General features: G+C 40.0%; 1 protein-coding gene across 4 annotated transcripts in view; it reads left to right on the top strand.

Moving 5' to 3' along the window:
- Positions 1 to 12,686, top strand: part of LOC110964578 (zinc transporter ZIP11) — a 298,477-nt gene that overhangs the window by 232,234 nt on the left and 53,557 nt on the right. For all 4 annotated transcript variants that reach the window (XM_051939240.1, XM_051939239.1, XM_051939238.1 and 1 more), the window contains exon 6: positions 656 to 823. In XM_051939240.1, coding sequence (XP_051795200.1) covers positions 656 to 823 — 168 coding nt within the window. The remainder of the gene's footprint in view (positions 1 to 655; positions 824 to 12,686) is intronic.

Raw genomic sequence — 12,686 nt, 5'->3', positions numbered from 1 at the left:
GCAAACACTTCAAGCCAGGCTTAACACAGACAGAAGTGCTATAAACATGTCATCCAACCATGTTGAGAAGCAATAATCAAATGCTTATTGTAATCCTTTAAATAACAAAGTGCAGTGTCCAACTAGTTTTTCGTGAATTGAATGCATTTTTTTATGCTTGAAGAAAGGAAAAAAAAATCTGTCCAATTACTACATGATATATATTGCTCATCCGATTTTGTATTTTGGAATTGAACAGATATCGTCTTTCACAGCTTGTAGAGTGACAGTTTTCAGGCATTGTTCTTCCATCTGACAAGCACTTTCCTTGGAGTAAATTGTTGGCTTTATTTTGAAGCTCACTGAAGCGCTTAAATAAACCTTTATTCAGGGAAGCATCACTCTGAGCACAATTAGTTAATGAAGGCCCTGTTCACACTCACACAGTTAGACATATTTGCATGTGCAATCACAGTCTTCTCAGAGTCACAAATACTGCAACGATATTTTGTTGTAAGTATTTAGATGTCTAAATAGACATTTTATATCAGCATTCAGTTAGAAACAAATTCTAGCGGATGGTTTAATGACAGCTAATGTGCTGTTTACCCATGAGTGAATGTTGCACTATGCTTGTGTTATTTTGTTTCCAACATTGTTCTCTTCTGTCACACAGATAAAACAGAGAATGGAGATGTCTACCAGAGGAGAAGAGGACCTTATTCTGGCAGCTCAGTTGGACAAGAAACAGGAAGTAAACAACATGAAGAGGTTGGGCAAACAGGTAGCAGCTGGCGACGAATTCTACTCCTCATCCTCGCCATCACCATCCACAACGTCCCAGGTGAGAACCATCCATACGACATAAATCTTTACTACAGAAAGTCATTAGTAGAATGCAGTCTTGCTCTTTCTCCTCTGTTCAGAGAGTGAAAGTCACAATTTAAACTATAGGTATCATTGTAACTGTGGTTTCATGTGGTTTTGGTTCAATTTTTCTGCCAGAGGTACTGGTTTGCATACTACAGCTCTTCAGCAGTATGTACAGGATGTAAACAACACCAGCTGTGAACAAGGAAACAAACCTCCCATTAATGTCATCACGTAGGTTGTTTCTTTTGAGTTCTTCTTGTGGACCCAAAGTGCTGCACCTTCTCTGTACCACAATGGTAATATGACATGAGGTTGTTTGGACAATCTACTACTTTGGCCCATACCATGGACTTAAAATAAAAGATGGCTGTATCTGCAGTGACATCATTCATTTGCTTTTAGACCACCATTTCGAAACTCATGTTGGGCATTTTTGATTTTGCCATCTAGTAACTTAAGAGGACCACGAACACCTGCACTGTAACCTGTCAATCACATGGTAAAATCATACCCTGCTTTATTGCCTTTTTTTCCTATAAATGGAATTATAATTTGCTAAATGAACACCATGCTGTATTGAAGGAGACCTGAAACTGGCACTTCAGACCATGGACTTATTAGGAAAATATTAGTTGAAATGATAAATCTACTCAATTAGAAATAATGTAGGGTTTTATATGAGTCAAAAACAGAATTTATCATATGTGACATGGTAGAAAAGGTGGACAGTTTGAAAGTTGCACAACATCCAAGTTTTGAGGATAGAGTGGAACCTGGAAGTATAAACCAGAGACTGGACATTTACCCAGAATACTAGGGTTTGCTAGCCTAGCCCTGCTAGACCCATGTTCTGAAGGCACAAGGGTCTAGGGACGCTCGACAGGGAGGGAGGCGGGCTAAAAGGTTGTCTATCAAATCCCTCTGCAGCAATTGGGTAGGTATACAACCAATCAGCGCAACGAATAGGCTCCTAGAGCGCCGGAAATCAGAGGATGCGGTAGTTCGGTGAAGCCTTATTTATCCAGTCAATGGGTGAAGCTCAAGTATATTACAGACATGTTAACAGAAAGATTATTCAGTCTCGGTGCTAATGGAGCTCAATGACTGTTGTCGTTTTTGTTGTCGACCCTGGCAGAGAATTAAATTCGTTGCCGTGGGTGGTCTAGCGCGGCTAGGCTAGTTGTTTCTGGTTGTTTCTGTCAGAATCGTCACGCCTCTGTCGTCACTTAGTTACGCCCACCTTCTGACTCTACACTTCATGGTGATTCGTCCAGCCAGTTTTAGGAGAATCCAGCCTCGAGCCTTATGGAGGGTAACTAGACCCACCCTGGCAGAGAATTAAATTTGTTGCTGTGGGTTGTCTAGTGCGGCTAGGCTAAGGGTTTGCAGCTTAGGATAGAAGAATGACTCTCACTCTCAGATTTAAGTTTTGTTAACACCCTTTCCTTTCAGTTTTTACCGGCCTTCTGATTAGGTTTAGGACCAAAACTGAGTGGTAAACACCAAAATGATTTTGTTAGAGTTAAAAGAAATATCACAGTTTGTGTTCAAATATTTTCACTACAGTGAAGTGTCTTCTCCATTTTCTAAGTTAACAGGGTGACAAGTCCCGCCCCATTTATATATGATTGTTTGACTGAAAAGAAGTGATAGTAAAGAATGAAAATAAATGGCAGAGATATGCTGATTAGAAAATAACTGGTGATCAAACATTAAATCCCCACAAAACATAATTGAGAATGCAGTTTATAGGAACGGAACTTGGTGAGTCATTCGGTCTGTTCTGGCTTTTTGCATTAAAGTTCAGATACCGACATAACATTTTTATGTTAACCTTTTGGTGCCAAACAAAAATAACATGTGAGCCACTGTCTGCGGTGGCGAACGGAGCAGAAAAGTCCTGCAGCTGTGAAAAGCTGAAGTGAAAACACTGAGCTACTGTTTCAGCTGAGTTCAGGTAGATTGAACATCAATGCAAATGGGAAACGAGAGCAGCTCATGCATCACATACACTGGATCAATTCAAGAACAGCCTTGTTAATGGGAAAGGAAGATGTATTTGTGTGTCTGTGTGAGGTTGTTAATATTACATGAGCTGTAACAGCAAAACATGTAGGTAGCAAATACAGTGTCATTGGATTCCCCATTCTTTCAGAAAAAGATACCTGCTGTTCAGCTCCACAGAGGGCCATCAGTGATTCTTCTCTGCCACATTCTGCTCTCACTCTTGTTTACCAGCTGCGGTTGTTGATGCGCTGAGTGTGAGCTGAATATAAATACTGCTTTTCTTCTTCACTTCAAATAAGTCATTGGAATATTTATGGTTTAAAAATCCTATCAGACTGACAGATTTCCCCTGGAATAGATGCTGTAATATTGAAGACGACAGAGAGGTCAGCAAGCCACCGTTGAGTCAGTTCTAATAAGCTAATTAGACAAATCACCTGTCAGTCATATATCTAAGAGGACACGTGGGGAAGAGCAGTGTGCAATATTTGGAGGGTTTCATTCTGTCAGCTCTGACCTAAACACTTGATTACAAAACCGAACATGATGCAATTTATGTAAAAAGAAAGCCAGAGGGAAGCAACTAGCAGTAAGGCCACCAACACCATTAGCACCTGTCGACTTAAAAAAAAATCGTACTAAGTTTATGGAACTTAAATGTTTATAGAGATTTTTTTCTTGTTTCATAAGAAAGACAGCTGTAGCTGATTTGGGATTTTAAAGCAAAGTAAACTTGGCAACAAAAATAATCTTGACTGGATGTGTTTGCAAATACTGTGAAGGCCCAAATTATTCATATCTGTGACTAATTTTGACCATTAGTCATTTTTTTATGTTATCAATAGGTTTCTTATGACTGAAAATGACAAAAAGAAGTGATTCTTTTTTTATATTTCTTCTTAAAATTGTCCATTATCATTTGTGTGCTCTCTGACTAAATAGAAATGCCTTTAGTAGCCACTAATCAAAAGTTTCTAGCAACTGCAGAAACCCTTTCTACACGTCTCCACTGGGATTTTGTTAATCTTTGTGATGATCTCCAGGTCTCCTTTGCCATCACTCTAGTCTTCATCATCCACCACAAATTCTCATTGAGATTCAGGTCTGGACTCTGATTGTCCCACTCCAACATGTTTAGATTGTTCCATGTGAACCATTTCTTTTCCGCTTGCACGTTTCAGATCTTTGTCCAGTTGTTGTGCAGTGCTGCCTAAGTTTTTCTGCAGGCTGTCTTATGATTTCTTCCGGAATCTTAATGTAGGCTTCTTTTCTCATGATGTTGTTTGGTTTGGTTTAAAACAAAGGATTTCTTTTATGTTCTGGTGAGCTTTTCTGTTTGTGTCTTGGAGAACTGGAGTCCTCCTCAGACCACCCTTGATCAGTGTCTGGAGTATCTGGATTGACATGTTGATCCTAGAATTGCTCAGATTCGTGAGGAAGGTCTTGGTGGTCGTCCTGGGATTGGTCTTAGCCTCTTACATTACTATTCTTACCAGTGCAGGGGTCACATTTGGTTAACTTTCGTTACAGGCATTTTGAGATTTTTCACGGGGTACTTTTTAATAATGCCTTACACTGTGGCCACTGACATTTAAAAACTCTTGGGTATGACTTTATAACCTCCACTTGTCTTGTGAGGAGCCACACTGTACAACTCTCTTTCTGTGATGGACCTTAAAACCAAGCGCACAAAACTCTTTAGTTATAGCCACTTGAAATTAGCTGATAACTGACTATGGAATAATGGATATAATATTTTTAGTGAAATGTACAAAGTAAACAAACAGAAAAATGCTTAAAACCTATCACTGACATCTCTAAACAATGTTTTAGTGCAATTTGTCACTTTTTACTACTTTTACCCTTTATAATACTTATACTTATAAACAGAAGTGCAGTTTTACTAAAAAATAAAATGTGTTACAAGGTGTTTTTGTTGGTATTACAACAAAGCAAATCTTTCAAGATAGCAAAAGAAAAACCAATTCTTAGGCCGTCACCATTGAGTCCCTTAAAGGCATTATGGAGGATGTTTTTTTTGTTTAATTTGTCTGATTAACATAAAATGAATATACTGACCTTTAGTGGACTTGTATGTATGGTCTCTAAAATAATAAAAAATTAAAAAAAAATAACTGTGGACATGGCAGGACCTGAAAAACATCAGCCAATCATTGCGCTCGGATCGAGGCGTTTGGTTTGCTCCCTTTCCTGTCAATCAAAAATCTTCCGGCTCAGGCCTAGTTACGTAGATTACGTATGCCTTGGACTTACGTGTTTTCTGTATGTGTTGCTTTGGTATAGCTTCGTAGTTAGCTGGCGACTTGTTTTGCTCATCTTTTTTTACATAATGGCAGATAAAGATCCAGGGGGACCCAGCCGTAAAAGACAACTTCACGAGTGCTACGCAAGTTTCTGGAGGGGGGCGTTTCTTCGTAAATGTTAAGAGGGGGGAAGTTAGAGGGGGGTGAGGGAGAGGTTGTATGTGCGCATGCGCATGCTACGTTCAAAGTCGTAGGAAATTAAATCTCCTCTAATGCCTTTAATGGTGATGCAAAAACATGTCGAACCATTATTTTTCAATCCAGTGTTGCAACAGAGTTGGACCATCATAGCCACTCAGTTGTTTTTTCCGCCATGCGTTTACGCACCCCTGTATTACAGCAATGTATACACTAGGTATTGATTGATACCACACAAGATTCTACTATGTTGTGTGTCTGCTTGTGGTAACACAGTGAATGTGCCACCTACTCAGTGCATTTCTCAGTATTCACAACCAGACACTGGAAGCAGAAAACTTTCAGGTTTTGATGCATGAATAGTGAGAACCGAAAAGAACTGCATGAAATGAACCAGACTATATTAAAAGTTCAGTGGACACATTAACTTGCTATTGCTGCATCACAGCATTTGCAGTCTGAGAACGAGGTTTATAGAAACACAGTCAGTTGTTGCAGGAGGGCTGACAGGTCTGTGTGGTTGATGTAGAATAGAAGCAGTAATTTGAATCTTCAATGTAAGACTCTGAACTTCATTATCCATCCATCCATCCATCCATCCATCCATCCATCCATCCATTCTCTATACACCGCTTTATCCTCACTAGGGTCGCAGAGGGTGCTGGAGCCTATGAACTTCATTATCATATTCACAAATTACAGTAATAGTCAATATATTGCTATGTCATTTATAGTGTGGACTTCTATATTTATACAGTTTGAACATTCTTTGAAAGTACATCATAACAGACTTTTAATATGGACTACCAGTCAAAAGTTTGAGAACACCCGAGTTTTTTCAATTTTTTACTGAAAATCATTCATGTCAATGTCTTGTTGTACTCTGAAAGGAAACCACAGAACAAATAAACAAATGAAGTTAAAAAAAAACTCAATTTAGAAACCAAAATGTTTTCTAAACGTTGGACTCATCAAAGTAGCCAGCTTTAGCAGATATGACAGCCGATCACACTCATGACATTCTTTCCATAATGGAAATCAAATGTTCTTCATAAAGTTCTTCTCAACTCTGTTGCAGAAGTTCCCATAAACGTGGGGCACTTGTAGGTTACTTTGCTTTCACTCTTCTGTTCAGTTTGTTCCAAACCAGCTCTATGAGGTTTCAGTCTGGAGACTGTGCTGGCCACTCCACTCATCTTGTTCTTTTTTCATAAGGTAGTTCTGGCATAGATTGTACTTATGTTAGGGTGACCATACGTCCTCTTTTGCCCGGACATGTCCTCTTTTGAGAGGCTGTCCGGCCTGTCCGGCCGGCGTTTATAAAAGTCCTTCAAATGTCCGGGTTTTTGATCCCCTAAATTCCACATAACGCGAAACCGCCGCGCCGCGCTCTTGAATCGTACTGCGCAGCACTTAGAACCCATTCTCTTCTATCAGACAATTTCTACTGCACACGCTGCGGAGCGCCAGCGCCGCGTCTCTGAAGCGCCGGCGCGAGCCACGGCGCTGGAGATTCGCTTCCTCGCAGGCTGACAGGCAGGTAGGCACACTGCGAGAGAGCACTCCAACCGAAAGAAAATGCCGAAACGCAAATGTCATTTCACTGATGAAATGCGAAAAAAGGACCCCTGTTTTCGTCCGGGTCGTGTCAAATGGGAGGCAGAATGTACAGTCTGCAAAGCTGGGACTTATGTCTCTGTAGCTAATAAGAAAAGGAAAAAGAAGGAAAAAAAGGACTGTTCACTTGAGGCCTTATTTCTATATTTTTTTCATTTGCCATTAGACACATTATTTTGAAGAATGGGCTAACTGAACATTGAAGAATAGGCTACCTCTCTTTTTTCTTTTTGTTTAATATTTTGAGGCATTATTTCTATTTCTACATAATTGATAATTGGGAGGTTATTTTGAAGAATGGTACTCTACCTCACTTTTCCTAACTAAGGTATAAGTGTCAGACTTAAGAGAGATGATTATTTCTTATTTTGTTAAACATCTGAATACCTGTGTTCCTACACAACTTGAGTCAATAACTATTAAAGACTAGAGCATGCCATATTTGTATGTGACTGATTATATTGTTTAGGAGAATTGCTTTAATTTAATAAATATATTATTTATAAAGCAACTGTTTGTGAGTGTTTTGGGCTATTTTTCTGTATATCCAGGTAAAGTGTTCTTTTCTGGGGAATTCAGAATATCTGTTTAACTGAGTTTGAAGCACAGAAAGCCCCCTAACCCACGGAAAACCCCTAAAAATTGAGGGGGGGGGGGGGGGGGGGCTGAAAATTTTTGGGGCGTGAGCTGGAATTGTGTCCTCTTTTCAGAGAAACAGAATATGGTCACCCTAACTTATGTTTTGGGTCATAGTCTTGCTGTAGGATGAACCCCTGACCAACTAGGAACATACCAGAGGGTGCTGCAAGGCACTGCAGAATGCTGTGGTAGCTGATTTAGTTCAGAGTACCTCTCACTCTGTAGAAGTCACTGATGCTGGATCCAACAAAAACAGTTCCAGGCCCTCACGCTTCCTCCTCCATGCTTGACAGTTGATGTCACACACTGAGGAACTATCCTTTCACCTACTAGACGGCGTCCAAAAATTCTTTGTGATGAAGCAAAGATTTCAAATTTTGATTCATCAGTCCATAATACCTTCTTCCAGTCTTTAGTTGTCCATTGGTGGTGTTTCATGGCCCAGACAAGCCTCTTTTTCTGATTCTGACATCTTAGCAATGGCTTTCTTTCTGCAACTCAACCTGTCAAACCTGTAACTCCAAGTATTCTCTTTACAGTTGAAACTGAGACTTCTCACTACAACCACTATTAAGCTGTGCTTGAAGCTGTTGTCCTGTGAGCCGCCTATCTAGCAAGCTGTTGACTCTCAGAAGCTTGTCTTCTGATTTCTGTTGTTGGGTCTTCCAGACCTCTTCCTGTCAGAGTTTCCCCCAGTTTCTGAGTGTTTTTTGATGGTGAAGAAAACTGTACTCACTGACAGCTTGACTTTTTTCACAATTTCTCTGTAGGAAGGACTTCCATTTTTAAGTGTTATGATGGTCTGTCTCTCCTCTGTTGTTAATTGCCTTTTCCTCACCATTTTTATGGCAACACTATACTTTCTGCAATACAATACTGTTCAAATAATGCTCTCCAGAGTATGGTGCCATGGTGTGTCATGGTGTGTTCCAACACTACTTTTATGCAAACAGAGGGGGTTGTAAGTAATCAAGAAAAGTTGGGACACCTGTATGATTTGATAGCATCACCTTTCAAGACTTGACCATTGCTTTAAGTTGTTAACCCAATTTCTTGTTCCCTGAAAAAGGACTGTTTGTATAATTCTGAAATGAATATTTTTCAGTTTTGGGTAACCTTATTTCTTTAAAAAAAAAACCTCTGGCAGTTCACCGCCTACCTTTGCACCATTTCAAACTATTCATTGGACTTGAATTCCTTAAATTTCAATAAAAACTGGAAAAATTGGGGCGTTCTAAAGCTTTTGACCGGTAATGTATATATGTGATACTTTTTTTAAAATTTGAACATCTACACAACAAGCACACTCATCCAGTTGACACACAAAATTGTAGTCCTGATAGCTGAAGGGTTTTTGACTCTGATTGATTAACTGTAGCCTGATCAAGTCTTCCATATGATCAATATATCAATATGTTCCTTTTCAACTAATGTGTCATTTTCTGTAGTTGTACTAATAATTAATAATTTAAGCAATTCACACTCCAGCTGGCACAGGGTTTAACGATTTCCATGGTTTCATCTCACATTTGGCTATAAATAGCAAAATGCATGATTTTTGACATACTTGTATTATATGAAATATTACATCAAAAATGAAGGTATCTCACCTCATCATCACCATAAAATATAATATTAACAGTACAATTGTCAGTATAACATTGCAACATTTTTGTGTACTGTATATATTTTTCGGCATGTCTCATTTGTATACATTGTAGATGTGCAAAGACTTTATCATATTCCCTTCTGAATACTGTAACTTTTATGATCAGAAAGCTACAGCCAAATAAGATTCCATAACACTTGCTACTTTATAAGACTTTGCTGCATTTGTAAGGGAATTGTTGCATTATTTATGCCAATGGGTTGATTAAATGAGTGAGCATCTTGGCCAGAGCATTGATATATGGACAATTACCTTCAGCTGTACCGCACATGATTAATGAGAACATGCACTTTCACTTGTTTGGATGATTTTTCATGTCAGACTTTTATTGACTTTCATTAGTGTGGAATGATTGTTTTGTTCTACACATTGTTTGAAAAATGCAAATTAGAAATGTGTAAAAGAGGAGAATCCATCATAGTGGCTGTTAAGAGCGTTCCATTGAATACGAAAACTTAGTGTGAAAGACCAGTTCATTGGACAGTGACATTGTTTACTGATCATTGTATCGCCTTCTCTTAATTGCAACATATGCATGTGAAACAGGTCCTTGTACTAACAGATATCACATATGTATGCAGAAATAATCAAGCATGCTTACAAGATACGTGACGGACTATCTGTGAGAGTTTCTGCTTTAAAGGACTGAACAAACTCTGGAATTTTAGTCGTAGAAGAAGATGTAGGTTTTTAATGTACTGTTTTTAAAGGTGTATTAATAGATGATAATCAGATGAAAATACTTCTTCAATGGACAGAGGTTCTATGTACACTACTGTTTAAAAGTTTGGGGTCACCCTGGTAATAATGAAAACTAACACTTTTATTCATGTGCTAACATAATTGCACAAGGGTTTTCTAATCATCAATTAGCCTTTCAACACGACTAGCTAACACAATGTACAATTTGAACACAGAAGTGATGGTTGCTGGAAATGGGCCTTTGTACCCTTATGTAGATATTCCATTAAAAGTCAGACATTTCCAGCTAGAATAGTTGTTATAACCTGAAGCAATAATGCACGCACACCTATTAACAGTTTCAGAACTTTTAGTGGATGCTCACTCATTCACAGTACATGCCAGCGGGAATCCACAGGTACATTCCCCATCATAACAGGGTATCTGCAACTACTAGTTTACTAGTTTACTAGTTTACTGCAACTATATAGCAGCCTAGAGAGAGAGATAAATAAAGAATAATTAATATTAATATTAATAATAATTCTGTTGTTTATTGTAATTGTGTTGTTTATTGTAAATGCAAATAAACTCTATCCTGTTCTAGTCAAGTTCCCTGTTATATGTATATAACAGCCTATATCTATCTATCTATCTATCTATAATTATATTTGCAATTATATCTTTTGATCTCAGAACATTTTCTACAAATCAAAGTATTTACATTTATATATGTAATGGCTGAACTGGAAAGAATCCCTGGCCTCTGGACCTAAATAATATGATAACTAAAATTGCAGGCTACATTTGTAGGAAGCTTTTTTCAGTATTTTCTTTTTTTTTCAGATCAAATATTCTCTATCAATAGCATGTTTTGACATTGACAATAAAGTAGACCACACAAAAATCTGTTGAGAAATGAGCAAATTATGATTTATTTTCCATGTACATGCATTGCCTTGAATGGGAACTTTGCCCCCTCCAAGATGGCCACCACGTAGGCACGTCGATTAGTCGGCTGCTACAGCGTGCTGGCGTATCTACTCTTCATATGTATGGCTGAACCATACATATGAAGAGTAGATATGACACGCCCCTCAGATCGGCGTGCCTATGGAGACACAAGGCCAGTCGGGTCAAAATTTCAGTTTTTTCCATTGGTGTGTATGGGGCAAAAACAAAAAAGGAACAATGCCGGCTCATTGCGCTGCATTTAATTGCACACTACGTCGAACGTTGGAGACAAGGAAACTTGGAATAACTTTCCATAGGTAAGAATTTTTTGGGGTTATTTTTTCATTGTTAAATCTTGTTCAGAGTCTATGAGAGCTAACCAGTTAGCCGCTAGCAAAACACTAACGCAAGCTAACAGCTGGACAACCAAACACCAGACGATTATTAGCAGCTGTAGTACAAGCAGCAGTAATAGTAACACCAAAAGTTCAAGCAGCAGCAGTAGTCTAAATGGATTGAGTGGGGTGGATTTGGGTCACAATTTCTTTCATCTATTTTAATTATTTGTGTGTTTGTAAAGCACTTAGTGCTACAACTCCTGTATGAAAAGTGCTATATAAATAAAGATTATTATTATTATTATTATTATTATTATTATTATTATTAGTTGGAGGTAGTGCATGAGTTCTGGCTTGCCAACATCCAGGACCCGTGAATCATCAGCCTGGACCTGCTGAGCCACTGGGGAGCCCAGGTTCATATGGTGGGGAAATCGATCACCCTTAACAAAGAGAGAGTGTAGCTCCAGTCTGGTCGGGAGGAGAAGAGCCGATAAAAGGAGCAGTGTAAATCAGCTGCAGTCCAGCAGGTGTCAGGACCACGTGACCCAACACTTGACACCAACAGCGCAGCGCAGCCGCAATCTACCCCAACCACATCCACAGAGCCAGTGGTCATCACATCTGCCGAGACAACCGAGGCCATACACCAACTATGGCAGCGTAGCAGCGACGGCCTTTACCCCTAGCAGCGCCACGAGCTGAAATGCCTCCTTGGTGGCTATGGGGGCATTTTTGCTGCCCGAGATGGGGACTGCAAGCAGACTGGACTGGTCCAGCACACGATTGAGACTGGCAATGTCTAACCCATCCGTCTACGTCCCTATCGGCTGGCCCTCTCGAAATGACAGGTGGCAGAGGAAATTATCTGTGAGATGCTTGCTGCTGGGGTGATTGAACCATCAGACAGCCCATGAGCAGCCCCGGTTGTCCTGGTGAGGAAGAAGAATGGCACCTGGCGGTTCTGTGTGGACTACCGTCGTCTCAAAACAGCCACCAAAAAAAGACACCTACCCGCTCCCTCGGATTGACGATGCCCTTGACTACATTGCAGGGTCCAGCTGGTTCAGCTCCGTTGATCTCTGCAGGTACTGCTACTGGCAGGTGGAGCTGGCCCTGAGGCGAGACCAAAGATGGCCTTCACTCTTGGGCAAGGACTGTGGCAGTTCTGCGTCATGCCATTTGGACTCTGCAATGCACCGGCTACATTCGAGCGGCTGATGGAGAGGGTGCTGACTGATATGCCCTGGAGTCGTTGTGTGGTATACCTTGATGACCTGCTGGTGCATGCCACTGACTTCGACAAAGCTCTCACCAATCTGGGTGAGGTCTTCACTGCCATCCGCCGGGCTGGGTTGTGCCTGAACCCTGCGAAGTGTCGTCTGCTGTCCAGGGAGACGGAGTTCCTAGGCCACGTTGTCAGTGCTTGTGGTGTCGGTACCAACCCAGCAAAGGTGTCTGCAGTCA

This window comes from Acanthochromis polyacanthus, chromosome 19 (assembly GCF_021347895.1).
Source record: "Acanthochromis polyacanthus isolate Apoly-LR-REF ecotype Palm Island chromosome 19, KAUST_Apoly_ChrSc, whole genome shotgun sequence".
In the NCBI taxonomy this organism is placed as follows: Eukaryota; Metazoa; Chordata; class Actinopteri; family Pomacentridae; genus Acanthochromis; species Acanthochromis polyacanthus.
This window is presented reverse-complemented; position numbering and strand designations above follow the sequence as displayed.